Genomic DNA, 22,383 nt, shown 5'->3' with positions numbered 1-22,383 from the left:
GTTCTTCCCTTCGATTTGGTCTAGATTGCTCAGCATCAAATTTCCATCAAGCCCATCCTGGTTCCATACCTTGCCAACAATGATCTCTCAATTTTGACCTTTTCAACTGATCTTAAAAGCCACAACAGATTTTTTGGTGACCCAAGTTCCAAATTTCCACCATTGCTTCACACATGGAAAAGAACATCTGGGATATGTACTCACCTGAGAGACACCTGCTACTTGCATCATGGCCTTTCACAATAAGTTTGCCAGAGTCCTCTGATTACATAAACTTGGTGAGCACTAACAGCAACATTTATAGCAATCACTATCAAATGGACCAACCCAGGCTATAATGGAAGGTGGTGTGAAATGGATAAACAATATTTTGGTTACCAAAGTGGAAAAATAGTAATCAACAGCACAAACATCAACAAAGTGGAAGTGAGCAATCTAAAGGAGTCCAAGAACTGGAGTCTGAAAAAGCTGATCAAAACATTAAACTGGCAAATTACCCTGGAAACCAGTTCTAATGTGTGCAAGGTAATCAGATTAGGGACCAAGATGGTAGTACAGATACTGTATGATTCCTTACCTTTGAAGTATCCAACGGGAAAGATGACGCAAATCTATCCTGCCTCATCTGACTACCCTACTGATTGTGTTGTTCTAAAGCTTCCCTTCTCCATCATGAGCATCTTCACTTTGATTGAGCACAAAAATAACTTTATGTTAAACATATCCCATAGTTTGCTATTGTGTTGGATTCTAATCTTAAAATCTTGATGTTCTCTTTGGTAGACTATTTCAGGGTAAGAACTCTTTACCTCCGCAAATCACAAGGTGGCGACTCAGCACCCCCACCTCAAAAACAATAAATGCTGGCCTAGCCAGCACCATCCACACCCAGTAAAAGCATTAAAAAAATTAGTTATTCATTTTCCCCTTCACCCTCTACTGTTCCACCTTCACCCAAATTGTCAACATGAAAGAAGATCCTGGAAATTGTAGTGCAGAGGGTGCTACATGTGGCTGTTGATATTCCACATCAAGGGTGACAGCATACTTGTCCTCACCACCCCAAATCTGGCAGTGTAGTGCAAAAAAATTGATTTGACTGCTTCTATATCCCAGCTTTCCGATCGATATTCAGGGATAGCCCAAACAACCTGGTGTTCATTTGCTAATCTCCCTTTTGAGACAACTTGTGTCGATGGCCATTGCACCAAGTGGGTTCAGAGGGAAGAAAGGGGGCAAAAAGTAGGAAAGCAATGGTAAGACAACTACATTAATTATAAGTAGATCATGGCTGATCCTCAACTCCACTTTCCAACCTGATCCCTTGACTCTCCGGTCTCCAAAGATGTACTGATCTCAGTCTTGAATATACTCAATGTCCAAGCATCCATGCTGTCTGCCTTAAAGAAATCTAAAAATTCATAACCTAAGTGAAGAAATTTCTCCTCTTCCCAGTCCAAAATGTTTTTATAAGACAGTGTTTTTTTAAGACAGTGACAGTGTCATCAACAATACGATGAAGCAACATTTACTTAGTAATAATCTGCTCAGTTTGGGTTCTATCAGGGTCACTCGGCTCCTGACCTCAATACAGGCTTGGTTCAAACACAGACAAGCTCAACTCCAGAGGTGAGGTGTGTGTGACTGCCCTTGACATCAAGGCTACGCCACCACCTCCACAGGTAGTGGTAGTGTCACTGGACTTGTAAACCAGAGACCCTAGTCATGCTCTGGGGACCCAGGTTCAAATCCCACCACTGCAGATGGTGAAATTTGAATTAAATAAAGATCTGGAATTAAGTGTCTAATGATGATCATGAAACCATTGTCGATTCTCATTAAAAAACAGACATCTGGTTCACGAATGTCTTTTGGGGAAGGAGGTCTGCCGTCCTTACCTGCTCTGGCCTACATGTGACTCCAGACCCACAGCAATGTGGTTGACTCTTAACTGCCCCCACAAAGGCAATTAAGGATGGGCAATAAATGCTGGCCCAGCCTGCGACATCCAGATCCCATGAACAAATTTTTAAAGAACGTTTGACCGAATATGGGATCAAGAAGCCCTAGCAAAACTGGAGTCAATGGGAATTGCCGAAAACCCTGCGCTGGTTGGAGTCATACCTGGTACAAAGAATGATAGCTGTGGTGATTGGAGGTCAATCATCTCAGCTTCAGGACATCACTTCAGGAGTTCCTCATGGGCATGTCCAAGGCTCAACCATCTACAGCTGCTTCATCAATGACATTCCTTCCATCATAAGGTCAGAAGTGGGGATGTTCACTGATGACTGCACAATGTTCAGCACCATTCACGATCCTCAGATACTGAAACAGTCGATGTCCAAATGCAGCAAGACCTGGACAATACCCATCCTTGCGCTGAACAGTAGCAAGTTACATTTGCGCCACACAAGTGCCCGGCAATGACCATCTCCAATAAGGGAGGATCTAACCATTGCCCCTTGACATTCAATGTCATTAACATCACTGAATCCCCCATTATCACATCAAGGGGGAGTTACCATTGACCAGAAACTGAACTGGACTAGGCATATAAATACTGTAGCTACAAGAGCAGGTAAAAGGCTAAGAATCCTGCAGCGAGTAACTCACCTGACTTCCCAAAGCCTATTCACCATCTACAAGGCACAGGCGAGGAGTGTAATGGAATACTCCCCACTTGGTTGGATGAGTGCAGCTCCAACAACATTCAAGAAGCTCAACATCATCCAGGACAAAGCAGCCCCTTTGATTGGCACCCCTTCCTCAAACATTCACTCCCTCCCCAACACAGAACAGTGGCAGCTGTGTGTACCATCTACAAGATGCATTGCAGGAACTCACTAGGTTCTGAAGGCAGCACCTTCCAAATCCACAAGCGCTAACATATAGAAGGACAAGAGCAGCAGATACATAGGAAAGCCACCACCTTGAGGTTCCCCTCCAAGTCACTCACCACCTTGACTTGGAAATATATCGCCGTTTCTTCACTGTCACTCGGTCAAAATTCTGGAACTCCCTCCCCAACAGCACAGTGAGTGTACCTGCCCCCCATTGGACTCCAGCGGTTCAAGAAGGCCAGTCACTGCCACCTTCTGAAGGGCAACTAGGGATGGGCAATAATTGCTGGCCAAACCAGTGACCCCCACATCCCGTAAATGAATGAAAAAAAGTTGTGAAGTTAGGCTCCATGCTTGGGGTTCAAAGGTCGTTTCTCACTAGCCTCCCAGCTCCAGCATCCGATTCCCTTGTTAAATGTACCTGGCAAGGTAGTTCTTTTCTATCACTGAAATTGGAATGTAGAAACTGAGTTTTCTTTTTTGCCCCTTTTTACTACAGCCAATGCCTTTGTTTATCAGAATGAGATCATCTTGCCTCATTATTGTCTGATCACTGATTGGCCCTTCTACCAGAGGATACAATTCAGTTACTTTGACGATGAAAATAATCAGTCCCTTAGAGCAGCTGTATCAGTAGCAACAAAATGATTTTGCAGAGTACAGTATCCTGCGACTGTATGATCGACCCAGCTCACCAATTCTAATCAACAGGTGTGTCAACACTTCAGTGTGTGGCTAACCCGTGAACCCACCTTGGCAGCTCAGAGTATTCCAATTCCAATTTTAAAAAAATAAATTGAGTACCCCCCAATTATTTTTTACCAATTAAGGGGCAATTTAGCATGGACAATCCACCTAGCCTGCACATCTTTGGGTTGTGGGGGTGAAACCCACACAAACACGGGCAGAATGTGCAAACTCCACACAGACAGTGACCCAGAGCCGGGATCGAACCTGGGACCTCGACGCCGTGAGGCAGCAATGCTAACCACTGCGCCACCGTCCTGCCCTCTCCAGTTCAAATTCTTGTTGGAAAATCGTTAATTACTTAGCAGAAAGGGAAAGGGGGCTACTCAGCAGAAAGGGAAAGGGGGCTTTTCACAGTAACTTCATTGAAGCCTACTCGTGACAAGCGATTATTCTTATTATGTCAACTCTGTCTGAACCTCAGCCAGCTCTGATCGTGTGCTGTCACAGGTGGTAAAGGTGGAATACTGCTCGTCTGCTGAAATGATGGCAATGTGCTGTTACAATCAAAGATACATCTATTTAACTTGCTGCTTAATTGACTTTATTCTAAGGTTGTGTTCACAGATTGGTTTCCTTGGGTTTAGGTGGGCATCATGATAACTTCAATTTCAAAAACAATTTGAGTGTAATGATTTCAGATGGGCAGAGGTCAGTTCCCAAGATGAACTGCAAAATGCAGGTCAACATACTCTCAAAGTCCTGCCAGCCACCACATGGGTGCAAGGGACAGTTCATCATTCTGGAACATCACGTGAATAGCGAGCTCGTCACAGGGAGACTATTTTCTTTGACTTAAGCATTCAGGTACTTTGCATGGTGCTTGATATGGTCTCCAACAAACGTGGCGATGAAGTAGTAACTGTGATCATACCCCTGCAGAAAGCAAAATGTGAAACTATTAAAATCATGGTGAAATATTGATATGGGATTAAAATCCCACATATTTTTTGACTAATCCAAACCCTGGACACACTTGCCTCCTGAAGCCGAAAAACAACAGGTATCTTCTTGTCAGTACATGCTGCCATGAAGTTATCGGGGAGTAATTGTCCTGCAGCCAGGAACTGATCATCCTTCCCTTGGTCAATAAGTATATCCGGGAGAGGTCCTGAATATGTTCTTGCCAGGCAAGTTGCATCATAGGCCTATAGGGAATAAAGAAGTTCCACAATTTATACAGTCAAGCGTAAGTGGTTCATCTATTTGTTTACACCTTTGAAACTTGCTCACAGTTTTTAAATATAGAAAACATATTTATCTGTACACTTCGCTAATCAGAGGGAATTCAAACTATGGCAAAACTACTTTTAAAAACTATTTTCTAGATTATCTTAAAATCCGAACAGCACCTTAAAATAATGGAAGTTACAGTGCAGAAGGAGGCCATACAGTCCATCAAGTCTGCACGGCTTGGAAAGAGCATCCTACTCAAGCCCAAGTCTCCTCTCTATCCCCGTAACCCGACCTAACCTTTGGACACTAAAGGGCAATTTAGCATGGCCAAACCACCTAACCTGCACATCTTTGGACTGTGGGAGGAAATCGAAGCACCCGGAGGAAACCCACGCAGACACGGAAAGTGAAAACTCCACACAAGACAATGACCCAAGGCCGGAATTGAATCCGGGTCCCTGGAGCTGTGAGGCAGCGCTGTAAGAAGCAATGTAGTTTCTACATGTTTAATAAGTAAAGGCCCAAATCGTTCAAGGAGTGGTAATCACTGTTGGGTTGTCACTCTGCTCTTACTTTCCAGTACCATTCAGGAGCTCCACATTTCTGGCTGGGACTTCCAATCCTAGCTTTTTCAGAAATGGAACTGCTTTTCCGAAGCACTGGATTGTTGGGGGAAGCCAAGCCATTGCTTTTTTTAAAAAAAAACAGCATTGGCTACTGTATTCTGGGAGGTGTTTGCTAACATACTGAAAAGCTCGGACATTTAAACAGCTTTTCAGTGTGTTAAAGTTTGAGTATATTGGTGAATGTGTAGGCGGGTAAGAGGGGGTGAGATAAGTGGGTACGGTGGCAGGGGGCTGGGCAGCAGGGTGGGTGACAGGGAGGCAGGGTGGTGAAGTCTAGTCGCAGTAGAATTGGGGGAAATCAGCGGGGGGAGGGGGGGCAAAAAGTTCAGAGATGTGGTCAGGTGAGGTCAACTTGGGGGGTAGTCAGGCAATCTTGGGGGGTGGTGGCAATCAGGGGGAGTCGGCTGCAAGTTTGGGTCAGGTCGAATCATGAGGAGGGGAGCGGGTTGGGTGGCGAGGCCCGGTCAGGAGGGGCAAGGGTGTTTATCCAGGAGTAGACCAGGATTTTTCTATCTATTTTTCCTGGTTAACTATCCAGCTAAGTTGGAACTGTTTGAAGCCTCCAACTCAGGAACTCAAGAGTTGGTGACTTTTTCCAGAGGGTCCTGGAGAGCAGGGGAATTGAATTGCCCACTGGAAGTTCAAACTTCCGGGACAATTCCCACACAGTCAACGCATCAGGGTTTCTGAGGGGTCCCAATGTGTATTTTGGAGAGTACGTCCGGCCTGAATATCATGGTGCAGTCGGGTCAATCACGAACGGAGAGGGCTCATCTCGTATTACTGGCAGAACCCACACAGTACATTGCTATGGAACAGTCTTGTGTCAGTCAGCCCTAAGACAGAATTGTTGAGAACTGTTTCAGCAGCTTAGAATCTGTCTCAACATAAAATCTTTCCAATCAAAAACTTCAACAAAGAATCTAAAAATGTACATAAACTCTCAAGCACTTTGAAGAGAAAAGTTGCTACAGATTATCAATACAAGTTCAGAACAGGGTGAGGTGGTTCACACTAGGGATCCTGGGTTTGAATCATCTCCAGGTAGGTTATATTGCTCCTCACTCTACTGGTTAGATGAGTCCAACATGTTGAGTTTGGATAGCATCACCCAACCCTTATTGTCTATAGAAGGAAACACAGTTCAGTACACACTCTGCATCTCCCTCACACAAGCTACAAAAAATGAAACAAATTGCCATTGCATAAATTGATTCAAAGTTAGTATTATGAACTGTGCAGTAAAAAGAATAAGGAGTACACTGGGGATGCCAAAAGGGTTTAAAAGTGTTCCACTGCCCCAGTGTAGAAATATTTTCACCTTGCTAAGGTCAAAAGATTGCAACTGATATAAATGTCCTACTAATAATATAACCTTACCTCCCATTTGCTTGTATCAGAGCCAAGGTATCCAGTAAATGCTTTCTGGCCCCAGGGGCACTGCACAGGGTTGCAGATAGGAGCTAGTGCTGACACAGACTGTCCAGATGTTACCAGGGTTTGAAAGCAGAAATGCAAATTAATATTTCATCTCACTTTTCAATATTGTTGCAAGTACATCCGAGAGTACATCTCAGGTTGCGATTCAGTCTACAAACGTCAATGTTGGATGACCCAACTTTTTATTCCTTTCTAAATTAACATATATTGGACATTTTCGCACACAAATCAGCATTTTACAAAAATAAAGGTGCATGAAAACATTTCTAAATCTGTGTAGTGGTTAAACCAGGCTGGCATGAATAAGGAATAAGAATATTTTTACACAGGTAATATTGTAATACATAATGCGCTTTTAGTTTATTTTGCATTGTCTACATGCAATCAAAAATAAGCAAAAGCTGCTGTGGAATGAAATTTCCTAAACACACTCCAATCATTCTGCCTGCAGCAGGATTGGACCACCCAGGTCGGGACTGACAATGATTGGTAATATTCATGCCACTTAAATGCTGGCAGGTAATGCCAATCTCCAACAAAAGAAAGCCCAATCATCAATGGCACGAAATTGTCCACTTTCTTTTTTTTTAATATATATTTATTCAAATTTTTCAACAGATTTTCAACAAACCCCCCCCCCCCAGCAAAAAGAAACAAACAAGAACACAACAATCAAAAATTGTACAAAAATTATACATTGGATTCCCCCCACCCCCCCCCCCCCCCCACCCCTGGGCTGCTGCTGCTGACCTCCTCCTAACGCTCCGCGAGATAGTCTAGGAACGGTTGCCACCGCCTGAGGAACCCTTGCACAGACCCTCGCAAGGCAAACTTTATCCTCTCCAGCTTGATGAACCCTGCCATGTCATTGATCCAATCTTCCACACTAGGGGGCTTCGCATCTTTCCATAATAGCAAAATCCTCCGCCGGGCTACCAGGGACGCAAAGGCCAGAATACCGGCCTCTTTCGCCTCCTGCACACCCGGCTCGTCCGTTACCCCAAATAATGCCAACCCCCAGCTCGGCTTGACCCGGGCTTTCACCACCTTGGACATAGTCCTCGCAAAACCCATCCAGTGCCGGGCAGGACCAGAACATATGGACGTGATTTGCCGGGCTTTCCGAGCACCTCCCACATCTGTCCTCCACCCCAAAGAACCTACTCAACCTCGCCCCTGTCATATGTGCTCTGTGAGTAACTTTGAACTGTATTAGGCTGAGCCTGGCCCAAGAGGAGTAAGAATTAACCCTACTCAGGGCATCAGCCCACAGACCCTCATCTATCTCCTCCCCAAGCTCCTCCTCCCACTTGCCCTTTAACTCCTCCACCGAGGCCTCCTCCTCTTCCTTCAGCTCCTGCCTTCTCCAACCCATACACCCGAGATCACCCTGTGCCGGGAGCAGCGGGAATTCCCTCACCTGCCGCCTCACAAACGCCCTCACTTGCATGTACCTGAAAGCGTTTCCCGGGGGTAACCCAAACTTCTCCTCCAGCGCCCCTAGGCTCGCAAACGTCCCATCGATGAACAGGTCCCCCATTCTTCTAATCCCTGCCCGATGCCAGCTCCGAGACCCCCCATCCATCCTTCCCGGGACGAACCGATGATTCTCCCGAATCGGGGACCAAACCGAGGCTCCCACCTCGCCCCTGTGTCGCCTCCACTGCCCCCAGATCTTCAATGTCGCCGCCACCACCGGATTCGTGGTGTACCTTGTCGGCGAGAGCAGCAGCGGTGCCGTCACCAGCACCCTCAGGCTCGTGCCCACACAGGACGCCATCTCCAACCTCTTCCACGCCACCCCCTCTCCCTCCTTTACCCACTTACGGATCATCGCCACATTGGCTGCCCAATAATAGCTGCACAAATTCGGCAGCGCCAGCCCCCCCCCCTGTCTCTGCTACGCTCCAGAAACACTCTTCACCCTCGGAGTCTTATTCGCCCACACAAATCCCATGATGCTCCTACTTGCCCGTTTGAAAAAGGCCTTGGGGATCATAATGGGAAGGCACTGGAACACAAAGAGAAACCTCGGGAGGACCGTCATTTTGACCGACTGCACCCTACCCGCTAGTGAGAGTGGCAGCATATCCCATCTTTTAAAATCCTCCTCCATCTGCTCCACCAACCGCGTCAAATTGAGCTTGTGCAAGGCCCCCCAACTCCTAGCTACTTGGATCCCTAGATACCGAAAGCTCCTTTCAGCTCTCTTCAGCGGTAGCTCGTATATCCCCCTTCCCTGGTCCCCTGAATGCACCACAAAGACTCACTCTTCCCTACGTTGAGTTTATACCCCGAAAAGTCCCCAAACTCCCTTAGGATCCGCATGACCTCTGCCATCCCCTCCACTGGATCTGCAACATACAACAACAGGTCATCAGCATACAACGACACCCGGTGTTCCCCCCCCCCCCGGACCAGTCCCCTCCATTTCCTGGACTCCCTTAGTGCCAAGGCCAGAGCCTCAATTGCCAGTACAAACTACAAGGGGGACAAGGGGCACCTCTGCCTTGTCCCCCGGTACAGCCGAAAGTACTCCGACCTCCGCCGATTCGTAGCCACACTCGCCACCGGGGCTCTATATAGCAGCCTGACCCAGCTGGTGAACCCCTCCCCGAACCCAAACCTCCACAACACTTCCCAAAGATACTCCCACTCCACCTGGTCAAAGGCCTTCTCCGCGTCCATAGCTGGCACTACCTCTGCTTCCCCCTCCACCGGGGAAAATCATAATCACATTGCGGAGCCTCCGCACATTTGTATTTAATTGCCTGCCCTTCACAAATCCCGGCTGTCCTCATGAATCACCCCCGGGACACAGTCCTCAATTCTCGTAACTAGCACCTTTGCTAGCAACTTAGCATCAACATTGAGGAGCGAGATCGGTCTATATGACCCACACTGCAGTGGATCCTTGTCCCGCTTCAGGATCAAAGAGATCAGCGCCCTAGACATTGTCGGGGGCAAGGTCCCCCCCTCCCTCACCTTATTGAAAGTCCTCACTAGCAACAGGCCCAAAAGGTCCACGTATTTCCTGTAGAATTCAACCGGGAACCCATCCGGCCCCGGGGCCTTCCCCGCCTGCATACGCCCCAATCCTTTAACCAGCTCCTCCAGTCCAATCGGCGCCCCCAAACCAGCCACCTCCTCCTCCTCCACCCTCGGGAACCTCAGCTGATCTAAGAATCGTCGCATCCCCTCCTCCCCCGCTGGGGGCTCAGACCTGGACAGATCCCCATAGAAGTCCCTAAATACCTTGTTTATTCTCACCGCACTCCGCACCGTCTTCCCCCCTCTATCCTTAAGTCCACCAATCTCCCTCGCTGACTCCCTCTTACGAAGCTGGTGTGCCAGCATCCGACTCGCCTTCTCCCCATACTCATACGTCGCCCCCTGCGCTTTCCTCCACTGTGCCTCTGCTTTCCCTGTGGTCAACAGGTCGAACTCTGGAGGTTCCGTCACTCCCGGATTAGCCCCTCCTAGGGGGCCTCTGCATACCTCCTGTCCACCCTTAAAATCTCCCCCACCAACCTCTCCCTACCTCTCTCTTCTCCCTGTGGGCCCGAATGGAGATTAGCTCTCCCCTGACCACCGCCTTCAGCGCCTCCCAGACTACCCCCACCTGCACCTCCCCATTGTCGTTGGCCTCCAAATATCTTTCAATGCACCCGCACACCTCCTCATCCGCCAATAGTCCCACACCAAGGCGCCACAGCGGGCGCTGGTCCCTCTCCTCCCCCAGCTCCAGCTCCACCCAATGCGGGGCGTGGTCCAAGATGGCTATGGCCGAATATTCCGTTCCCTCTACTTTCGGGATTAGCGCCCTACTCAAAATGAAAAAATCTATCCGGGAGTAGGCTCTATGGACGTGGGAAAAGAAGGAAAATTCCCTGGCTAGCGGCCTGACAAACCTCCATGGATCCACTTCCCCCACCTGGTCCATAAACCCCCTGAGCACCTTGGCTGCAGCCGGCCTCTTACCCGTCCTGGACCTAGATTGGGTCCAGCACCGTGTTGAAGTCCCGTTCCCCCCCCCCCCCATTATCAAGCTTCCTACCTCCAGATCCGGAATCCGACCCAGCATGCGTTTCATAAATCCGGCATCATCCCAATTCGGGGCACATACGTTCACCAGTACCACCCGCACCCCCTGCAACCTACCGCTCACCATCACATATCGACCTCCATTATCCACTACAATATTCATTGCCTCAAACGACACCCGCCTCCCCACCAGTATTGCAACCCCTCTGTTCTTCTCATCCAGCCCTGAATGGAGGACCTGCCCTACCCATCCCTTTCTCAGCCCAACCTGATCCGCCACCTTCAGATGTGTCTCCTGGAGCATAACCACGTCGGCCTTCAGTCCTTTTAAGTGCACGAACACCCGGGCCCTCTTGACCGGCCCGTTCAGGCCCCTCACATTCCAAGTTATGAGCCAGATTCGGGGGCTACTCTCCACCCCCCCCCCCCCCCCCCCCCCCCCCGACTAGCCATCTCCTTTTCTAGGCCAGCCACATGCCCGCGCCTCCCGCACCCTCCAGTCCCCCAGGCGGCGGACCCCCGCCCCGACTACCTCTCCTACTTTCAGCTCCCCTTTGGCCAATGCAGCAGCAACCCTGTTTCCTTCCCCCTCCCCCCCGCTAGATCCACATCTAGCCATTTTGCTCCCCCCATGACACTCCCGTAAGTCAGCTGACCCCGGCCTCTCCCGCCATTCCATCGACCCCCAGTGAGAGAATCCCCCCTCCCCTTGGCAGTTAGTGTGCGCTCCTCTCCAGCACCGCCCTTCCCCCCTCGCCCCCCCAGCCCCATCCTCATCCTTCCCCAACGTGCTAAAAGCCCGCGCTTTCCTGAGCTGGCCCCGCCCCCTCTGGCGCAGCTCCTTTTTGCGGCCTTACATCAACTCCCTATCCCCGGGCCTCCACTCCCCCCCCCCCGCCCCCCCCCCCATCCTCCGTGGGGCCCTGCCCCTCCAACACCGACGCCCACACTCTCCCACAGCCCCCACCTCAAATCCATTCACCCATCCCCACCCAGCACTCAAACCAAAAGAACATTCCCCAAACGTAATAAACACAGTGAACACAGTAAACATACCCCCACGACAAACCCTCAATTTGAGTCCAACTTTTCAGTCTGTATAAAGTTCCATGCCTCATCGGGCGTTTCAAAATAGTGGTGCTGATCTTGGAACGTGACCCACAATCGCACTGGCTGCAGCATACCGAACTTCACCCCCTTCCGATGGAGCACCGCCTTAGCCCGATTGAAACCAGCTCTCTTCCTAGCCACCTCCGCACTCCAGTCCTGGTAAATTCGGATCTCCGTGTTCTCCCACCCGCTGCTCCGCTCTTTTTTGGCCCATCTCAGGACACACTCTCTGTCCATAAAGCGGTGGAACCTCACCACTACAGCCCTTGGTGGCTCGTTGGCTTTGGGTCTCCTTGCCAGGACCCAATGAGCCCCATCCAGCTCCAGGGGCCTCGGGAAAGCTCCCGCGCCCATCAGCGAATTGAGCATCGTGCTCATGTATGCCCCGGCATCGGGCCCCTCCACTCCTTCAGGGAGACCCAGAATCCGAAGATTCTTCCTCCTCGACCTATTCTCCAGGTCCTCAAATTTTTCCGCCCACCTCTTGTGCAGCGCCTCGTGCGCTTCCACCTTCACCGCCAGGCCCAATATCTCATCCTCGCTCTCTGAGGCTTTTTGCCGCACCTCCCGGATCGCCGCCCCTTGGGCCTTCTGGGTCTCCACAAGCTTCTCAATCGCCGCCTTCATTGGCGCCAGCATTTCTGTCTTCAGCTCCTCAAAGCAGCGTTTAAGAAACTCCTGCTGCTCCTACGACCACTGCGCCCATGCTGCTTGGTCTCCACCCGTCGCCATCTTGCTTTTCCTCCCTCGCACTTTTCGCTGCCCCAAGATCACTTTTTTTACCGCTCCACTCCTGGTCCAATCCATATAATGTCGGGGGGACCCTGCTGTCACCGTCCCACACTGGAAGCCGTCGAACAATTGCCGTTGGGGCGCCTCTGGAGAGCCCCAAAGTCCGTTCCCGGCGGGAGCTGCCGAACGTGCGGCCTACCTAGGCATAGCCGCAACCGGAAGTCCAAAATTGTCCACTTTCAACAACTGTACCGCCAACGACAAAAGGGTTCACTTACAGTGCGACGAATTTATAATGGTATTACAGAAAAATGAAAACAATGTTTGGCTTTAAAAATGGATACTAAATTATGTATGCACCCTGGTCCAATTATTCTTGATGTGGAGATGCCAGGTTGGACTGGGCTGGGCACAGTAAGAAGTCTTACAACACTAGGTTAAAGTCCAACAGGTTTGTGCCTGAGGAAGGAGCTGCACTCTGAAAGCTAGTGATTCGAAACAAACCTGTTGGACTTTAACCTGCAATTATTCTTGGCCCCTTTTCCCTGTTCATCTAAAGACTCCATTTGATCTTGACTCCCCTTTTTTTTGTATTCATTTAGGGGATGTGGGCCATAAGACCACAAGAAATAGGAGCAAGGTTAGGCCGTTGGGTCTCTCAAGCCTGTGCTGCGATTCCTCAGGTCCACTTTCCTGCCCTTCCCCGTAGCCTTACTGATCTATCTAAGCAGTAAATATACACAAGGACCCTGCTCCCACAGCTCTCTGTGGCAAGGGGTTCCAAAGACTCACAACCCTCAGAGACAAAATTCTTCCTCATCTCAGTCTTAAATTGGTACCCTTTCATTCTGAGACTATGCCCTCTGGTCCCTCACTCTCCCATGAGGGGAAACATCCTCTTAGTATTTAACCTGTCAAGCCCCATAAGAATCCTGTATGTTTCAATGAGTTCACTTCTCATTCTTCAAAATTCCAATGAGTAGAGTCACAACTTGTTTAACCTTTGCTTATAAGACAATCCCTCAATACTGTAGATCATCCTAGTAAACCTTCACTGAACTGCCTCCAATGAAATAATGGGCACGATTCTCCGGAAAATTTCCAAGTGCTGTAGTAAGCGGGAATTACTGGTGTGGCCGAGGATAGGGCGGTCACCCACGCGGAAGCTGGCAGACGCCGCAGAGGTGAGGAACCACTGGGTCCCACCGGAGAACCTGTCGAACGTGAGTTGTTATATCCTTACTGACTGATCCATCCCTCCCACTGACCACATGCTCATTCTTCTGCAAGTCCTCCAGCCGACGACGCCGGCACATCCAGGCGGCCCCCTCTCCTGACACCGAGGAGAACACTTCAGAGGAGGCCTCCGAGGATGCAACGGTTATAGTCGCGGAACAGCCGTCATCTCCACCCTCCACCAGCACAGATACACACACCTCGGTGGGAAATGTTAGTGGTCAGGCTTCTGGGGCACAATCTGGAGAGCACCACAGTGCTGATGATGTAGATCAGATGAAGACAGCAGTCGGAGGTCTGCTGGATCCCTGGACCCAGCTGGGTCCCAGCCTGATGCTGCGCCCCTGGAACTGAGTTTCCCGGAGCTGATGGATACGATAGGGAGCGGCCAGGACGTGCAGAGGGAGATGTCAGCGTCACTCCAGCAGATCCATAGCCAATTGGTGGAGTCCCAGAGGCTACGGGCGCAGGGGATGGCACCGGCAATGAGTGGCACCGAGACCAACACTGCTAGGGTGGCGACCGCAGTAGAGGGCTGGGTGAACAACGTCGGCAGCAGGAATGAAGGTGTCCAAGGCGTTGCGCAGTCGGTGATGGCCATGGCTGAGGGTCTTGGCAGTATGGCTGCCTCACTGGGGGATGTCACCCAGTACCAGGCCGACCTTAATGGGCTTCTGCAGGATATGTCCTGCTCTCAGATGGGAATTGCCGAGACCCTGCGGAGCCTGTTCCAGTCGCAGGTGGGCATGGCTGAGGCACTGCCGAGCATGGCCTGGTCACTGGGGGATGTATCCCAGTCACTGAGGAGCATCGCCGAGGGCATCGGCACCATGGTGCAGACCATGGGGAACCACCAGGGCTGGCAGAGCCAGATGGTGCAGGGGCAGTCAGGACCCGAACCAGCTGCCATCCATCCCAAGGAGAACCCCATGGCCCCTGACCGGGAGGGGACGCTGAGTGCCAATCCGGACCCGTCCCATGGGGCAGCGACGGTGGCAGCCAGCACTCCCCAGTTCCACCCCTCTGAGGAGGCTCATCTCGGGGTCTGCACATGGGACAGGGCAGCATGGCTGTGCATGTCCTGTTGACAAGTGAGCTGGGGCCCTCTAGCCCCAGAGCTCCCAGAGGACCCCATCAGGGGCATCGAAGGCCATGGGTCGAGGCAAGCAGCTAGCAGCACCTCAGATGGGCATCCAGGGGAAACACCAAGACGTAGTGGTAGATCTAGGAGGGCCAGGCACATTGAGCAGCACTGAGGGAACTGGGGTTGGGGGGGGGGCCTTGGGGGATGGCACTATCGGGAATGGGGTATTGTACAGCACATTAAACATCTTTTTGCACAACCATTATGATGCCTGTCACTTTCTTCCGCAGTGCAGGCTGACCCCGGGCACCTTTGCCCGTCTCTCCAGGCAACCCCCCCGCCCCATGGCACCAACCCGCCCTCCGGTCGTGGCCGTGTCCCGGAACTGTGTCCCACCCGCTGAGTGTTCAGATGTTGGCTGCTGCGTGTGTGGTGCTGACTCCCACACAGTGTCCAGGCATCAAGGTTTGGTTGGAATGCTAGGCAATTACTCCCATATGCTACATAGCCCACCTACCCACGGGAACCCACTTGGCATGTGTCAAGTGCTCACTTAACCACGATTGCCAATTCCCTATTAGCGACAGCCTTCAGCCGCACAGCCAAAGGCCTCAGCAGTCGGTGGGAGTTATGGGTGATCGGTGGGGCAGACGGGCAGGGACACGGGTTGCACCCGGCATGGGGTTGGATCCAAGGGTTGGCATGGTGGTGTCACGAGCGATTGCCCCCCTAGCACCTCCCCCCTCACCCTTCCATGGCAGCCCACCCCTGAAGAGGATCCCCCACCCCTCGCCGAGCACTGGAGTGGCAAGGTCAGCGCCCCTGTGTCTTTGCCTGTGAGCAAAGTTTGCTACTCCCCTCCTCGGCTCCCCACAGAAGCCCTTCCGCCAGGTTCACGTTTTTAAAAAGGAATACAAATCGGCGCCAGCGTGAACACTTGCTGGGCAGGCCAGCAAATGACAGGAGGCCGTTGGATGACAGGTGGCTCTTATAAATTATATGGAAATGGGGCTCAAGTGGTGATAATTGGTTTCTCTCCACGCTACGGCGAGATTCCGAATTCGCCTATGGGAAACTGACGCCTGGCGCGGTCCCTGTTTTTGGCCTTTCCCGCCATTCACCGGCCTCGTTACGCTTGAGCGTGAGTGTAACGAGGCCGGAAGATCGCGCCCAATATCTTTCCTTGAATAAGGGGACCAAACTGCTCACAGTATTCCAGATGTGGTCTCACCAGTACCTTGTACAGTTGCAGCAAGACTTCCCTTCTCTTACACCCCAACCCCCTGAAATAAGGGCCAACATTAGCCTTCCTGATTACCTGCTGAACCTGTGTGCTAGCTTTGTGCTTCAAAAATTCAAGTCCCTCTGCGTTGCAGCTTTCTGCAGTTTTTCTCTATTTAGATAATACTCTCTCCTTTTGTTCTCCGTTCCAAAATGAACAACTTCACATTTTTCCACATTATACTCCTTTTGCCAACTGTTTGCCCACTTATTTAATCCATCAATATCTTTTTGAAAGCGTTGTAGTATCCCTGACACCTTGGCATCATTTAGCTAGGCCTTATTGCCATCCCATATGCAATGACAAGCCATTGATTATAAAATACATAGATACAATACACAATATATCTATACAGCCATCTACAGGTAGATTGAGAGAAAAATAAAGACAGTGACATATGGACACAGGTATATTATACATGAATAAAGAGCAAAATCTTCCCAATGGTAACTCAAAATAGCGTGCTGGAAGCATGCTTCTCCAGCCTCGTAATGCAACTATGTCCCTCATTCTTGATATCATTCTGTTTAATCTCTTCTGAACCCTCTCGAGGCCTTGACATCCTAACTGAAGGCTTTAAAGATCACATAAGTCTGTTGCTTTTTTCTTTAAGAAAAAAGGCCATTTCCTGAGATGGAAAAACTGCAACTTTATGAAATATCTATTTCTGTTACTCTGTCTTTTCTAATTTTCCTAAATTATGTTCCAAAACGTGTATTTGTGCCCCAGCCTATTTGGAGATAAATATATACGCAAAGCAGTAATTGATCTGAAAAATGTAAATCCAGAATATTACATCAAATTAAAATGTCATTAGGATGAACTAGCGCAAATTAAGACTAGTGAAAGGCGGGGGGTTCTTCATAAGAGTGATGAATACATAGAATGGACCTTTTGGAACACTAGTGAAGGCAACATTTTAAATCATAAGGATTTGAATTATAACTATTGTGTAAAACCCTTCTTGTCCAAGGTGCTGCTTTTCAGCTTGGTGGTCATATTCATCATTCGCAGGAGCCCAGCAGCCAGACACCCTCAGCCAGATATGATTTAAATGTCTCTTATTTATGAACCATTGCCACTGGTTGGGGAGTCCAAAGAGGTCTGACATAATCACAGAGGGAGGTGAGAGAGAGGGATACAGGAGAGATACAGCCTGGATAGAGTGGACATGGAGAGGATGTTTCCACTTGTAGGAAAAACTAGAACCAGAGGGCATAACCTCAGACTAAAGAGACGATCCTTTAAAACAGAGATGAGGACGAATTTCTTCAGCCAGAGGGTGGTGAATCTGTGGAATTCTTTGCCGCAGAAGGCTGTGGAGGCCAAATCACTGAGTGTCTTTCAGACAGAGATAGATAGGGTTTTGATTAATAAGGGGATCAGGGGTTATGAGGAAAAGACAGGAGAAAAATATCAGCCATGATTGAATGGTGGAGAAGACTCGATGGGCCGAGTGGCCTAATTCTGCTCCTATGTCTTATGGTCTTAAGTGAGAAGTTTTTTTAAAAATGCGAGGGCAGAATACTTTGCTTCAGAGAATAATTGAACAAAGATCATTGCAGCTTCTAGGAGATAAATTAGAGCTAATAAAGAAAGCTTTGAGCTGCAGCAAGCAAGCAGGACAGTGGTATTGGATTGTTCTAACAAATCATGAATTGAATAGCATCCTTTGTGTTGCAGCCTTTGTTTCTAGAGATACACTCCGAGAAGTCAGCAATCTTTTTAATTTTGGACCATTTAGTTTAGTATAACTTACTGTGTTTTCCATACAACAGGCAATGAAGTCAGAAGCATGACTGAAAACATTTAAATTTACTCCCATACAGTATAATATAGCTACAGCCCTGCCATAGGCCTAGAGTAAGCAGACATCCCACTGTATCAAACTTCAGACGTTATGATGCTGTACATATTATATGACACTTGTATTCTAACCCAGCTACTCGCGTGCATGCAGTGTATGTACCTTATATTTTCCAGGGTTTCCCAAAGCACAAATTAGAGCCCCATGGCCACCCATTGAGTGGCCAAAGATGGACATCTTCTCAGGATTAACAGAGAAATTGGCATTTATTAGGCGAGGCAACTGAGGAGGGAATAAAACAGTAATTAGCAAATTTAATTGCATTAATTAGCCTTAATCAAAATATGGGTCATATATGCAAAAACAAAAATATATCACAGAGGAAAAACCAACAACATAACCACTATTTTAGGATATTTTAATATTTCACTCCTGTTTATATAAAAATTGTTTTCAGGCAGGGTATGCATGTAAAGATGCTTTCAGTTCCCAATCCCAGGTTCATTTTATATATTTTAATAAAGGCACAGTGATAACATTGAGAAAAGCTATAAAATCAGACATTAATTGGCAGCTTATTGAAATTTTTAAAAATCAGAAAATGCTGGAAATGCTCAGGTGATCTGGCAGCATCCTAAAGGTAGCAATACAGGTTGATAAGGTTATAAAGAAGGCATATGGAATGCTCTCCTTCATTCTCAGAGTTATAGGATACAAAGGTATTTAAAGGATATAATGATGGAACTGTATAAGACACTGGTGAAGCCACATCTGGAGTATTGTGCGCCGTTCTGTTCACACATTACAGGAAGGATGTAATTGCTCTCTCTCTAGGTGAGAGAGAGAGAGAAAGAGACACACAAAGCTCAAAGAAGAATTACTAGAATGTTAAAGGGTTGGAGAATTGTAGCTACGATTGGGGTTGTTTTCCTTGGAACTGAGAAGGCCGAGGGGTGACATGATTGAGGTATACAAAAATTGTGAGGAATAGAGATATGTTAGACAGAAGGAGTTATTTGCCTTAATCTGGCCACCAAGGTTGCTATCACATCTCCAGGGGCTCTTGTCGCCAAGTTGAATTTATACCTTTGCTTGATTATCGTGGGCTACGGATGGTAATGCTCTTTCACAAGATATACTAACTCTGTGAAAGTCTTTGTATCGGGGAGACGGTGGCATAGTGGTATTGTCACTGGACTAGTAATCCCCAGACCCAGAGTAATGCTCTGGGGTCCCGGGTTCGAATCCCATCATGGTAAATGGTGAAATTGAATTCAATAAAAATTTGGAATTAAAAGTCTAAATGATGACCATGAAACCATTGTCGGTTAGCGCAAAAACCCATTTGGTTCACTAACGTCCTTCAGGGAATGAAATCTGCCATCCTTACCTGATCTGGCCTACATGTGACTCCAGACCCACACAGAGGTGCCGTTGACTCTTAACTGTCCCCCACTGAAATGGCCTATCAAGCCACTCAGTTCAAGCAGAACAAATGCTTTCCCAGCCAGCGATGCCCACATCCCAAGAACAAATTTAACAAAGATGTCAAAATCCTGATTAAATTATAAATTTGGGTTCCACAAGTTGTAAGTAGTATGATCTTTCTCTTCTCGGCTCCCCCTCTATTTCATTTGCCTGGAAAATGTTCTGCAGTCTTCAACATATTGAACCCAATATGGCTCTAATTTGCCATCCATATAAAGAGACATTTTGGTGACTCACTGGTTGTAGACTGGCATGACTTGAATTATTTGAACACGAGGTGTGTTTCCTCTTCTGTGCTGCAAATCAAAGGCACTTCCGAATGTTCCTCATCGCCAATGTAATATCTGGGTGATTGGCGACCACCAGGTTTGAACACCACCAAACTATTTATTAGAATAATTATATACACATGTGCTACCGACTTCTATAGCTCCAGTATCGATTTTGTGGGAAAGCCTGCACTCAGCCCCCTATATCCATGCGCTATGGCCCAAATAGCCAATCAGGTCACATGATTCTTCAAAATCTTACCCTTCAAGGGGCCCGCTACTACAGATATCAAGGAATATGGACCAAAGTCAGGTAAACAGAACACAGGTACAAATCAGCCATGGTGCAACAGAACAGCAGAAGAGATCTGATGGGGGCTAAATGGGGCTTGTCCCTATGATCCTGATATTTAACATTCAAGATTCAGCACCACTCTGACTGACCATAGGAAGATGTGCTTCAGCTTGAAAAGCCTTTCCTTCCCAGAATGCGAGCACTTTGATGCCTGGTCATCAGCCATCAGCACATACGAGAACCCTGAAAAACTACCCAATATGGTCTGAGTACGTGACCATGGTTGGGAGCTTGTCTGTGGTTAGCAGCACAGTGCTCTTGATAATCAAAGAACTCGAAAGGGAATGGGACACAGAAGAGGTGGTCGGGACGGGGGTCCCCCCCTCTGGGGGACTGGAGGGTGAGGGAGGCGTGGACACGGGACTGGCCCAGAAAAGGAGATGGCTAGTCGGCGGGGCGTGGGGGGGGGGGGGGTGAGAGCCCCTCCAATCCGGCTGATAACGTGGAATGTGAGGGGCCTGAATGGGCCGGTGAAGAGGGCTCGAGTGTTCGCGCACTTAAAGGGACTGAAGGCGGACGTGGCCATGCTCCAAGAGACACATCTGTAGGTGGCGGACCAGGTCAGGTTAAGAAAGGGATGGGTAGGACAGGTATTCCACTCGGGACTGGACGCGAAGAATAGAGGGGTGGCAATATTGGTGGGAAAGCGGGTGTCATTTGAGGCCAAGACTATTGTAGTGGACAATGGAGGGCGATATGTAATGGTGAGCAGTAGGCTGCAAGGGACGTGGGTGGTGTTGGTAAACGTATACGCCCCGAACTGGGATGATGCAGGATTTATGAAGCGCATGTTGGGGCGCATTCCGGACCTGGAGATAGGAGGCCTGATAATGGGAGGGGACTTCAATACAGTGTTGGATCCAGCACTGGACCGCTCCAAATCAAGGACTGGAAAGAGGCCGGCGGCGGCCAAGGTACTTAGGGGGTTTATGGATCAGATGGGGGGGGAAAGAGTGGACCCATGGCGGTTTGCAAGGCCGCAGGCCAGGGAATTTTCTTTCTTCTCCCATGTACACAGGGTCTACTCCCGGATAGATTTCTTTGTTCTGGGTGGGGCGCTCGTCCCGAGGGTGGAGGGGACGGAGTATTCGGCTATAGCCGTTTCGGACCATGCCCCACACTGGGTGGAACTGGAGCTGGGAGAGGAGAGGGACCAACGCCCGTTGTGGCGGCTGGATGTGGGACTGCTGGCGGACGAGGTGGTGTGTGGGAAGGTGAGGGGGTGTATCGAAGGGTACTTGGAGGCCAACGACAACGGGGAGGTGCGGGTGGGGGTGGTATGGGAGGCGTTGAAGGCGGTGATCAGGGGAGAGCTAATTTCCATTAGGGCTCATAGGGAGAAGACAGAGGGTATGGAAAGGGAGAGGTTAGTGGGGGAGATTTTGAGAGTGGACAGGAGATACGCAGAGGCCCCGGAGGAAAGATTACTTGGGGAAAGACGACGGCTCCGGACGGAGTTTGACCTGTTGACCGCAGGGAGGGCGGAGGCACAGTGGAGGAAAGCGCAGGGGGCGACCTACGAGTGTGGGGAGGGGGCTAGTCGGATGCTGGCACACCAGCTCCGTGGGAGGATGGCAGCGAGGGAAATGGGGGGAGTCAAGGATGGAAGGGGAGCCACGGTTCGGAGTGCGACGAAAATAAACAAGGTATTCAGGGCCTTTTATGAAGAGCTGTGCGGATCCCGGCCCCCAGCAGGGGAAGAGGGGATGAGACGATTCCTAGATCAGCTGAGATTCCCGAGGGTGGAGGAGCAAGAGGTGGCTGGTTTGGGGGCACTAATTGGGTTGGAGGAGCTGAGCAAGGGTTTGGGGAGCATGCAGGCGGGGAAGGCCCCGGGACCGGATGGATTCCCGGTGGAGTTCTACAGGAAGTACGCAGACCTGTTGGCCCTGCTACTGGTGAGGACCTTTAATGAGGCAAGAGAGGAGGGGACCCTGCCCCAGACAATGTCGGAAGCGACAATTTATTTGATCCTAAAGCGGGACAAGGACCCACTGCAATGTGGATCGTACAGGCCGATCTCGCTCCTCAATGTGGATGCAAAGTTGCTGGCAAAAGTGCTGGCCAGGAGGATCGAGGACTGTGTCCCGGGGGTAATCCACGAGGACCAGACGGGATTTGTAAAGGGCAGGCAACTAAACACC

The 22,383-nt window shown here is 49.5% G+C and overlaps 1 protein-coding gene across 4 annotated transcripts in view; it reads right to left on the bottom strand.

The window, feature by feature from the left end:
- Window positions 1-4,111: 4,111 nt before the first annotated feature.
- Window positions 4,112-22,383, bottom strand: part of esd (esterase D/formylglutathione hydrolase) — a 65,031-nt gene continuing 46,759 nt past the window's right edge. For all 4 annotated transcript variants that reach the window (XM_072514282.1, XM_072514279.1, XM_072514280.1 and 1 more), the window contains exons 6-9: window positions 18,290-18,409; window positions 6,773-6,871; window positions 4,571-4,738; window positions 4,112-4,466 (exon numbers count right to left, since the gene is read on the bottom strand). In XM_072514282.1, the coding sequence (XP_072370383.1) occupies window positions 4,386-4,466; window positions 4,571-4,738; window positions 6,773-6,871; window positions 18,290-18,409 (468 nt within the window). In that variant the 3' untranslated portion in view covers window positions 4,112-4,385. The remainder of the gene's footprint in view (window positions 4,467-4,570; window positions 4,739-6,772; window positions 6,872-18,289; window positions 18,410-22,383) is intronic.

This window comes from Scyliorhinus torazame, chromosome 8 (genome assembly GCF_047496885.1).
Source record: "Scyliorhinus torazame isolate Kashiwa2021f chromosome 8, sScyTor2.1, whole genome shotgun sequence".
NCBI classification, from domain to species: Eukaryota; Metazoa; Chordata; class Chondrichthyes; order Carcharhiniformes; family Scyliorhinidae; genus Scyliorhinus; species Scyliorhinus torazame.
This window is presented reverse-complemented; position numbering and strand designations above follow the sequence as displayed.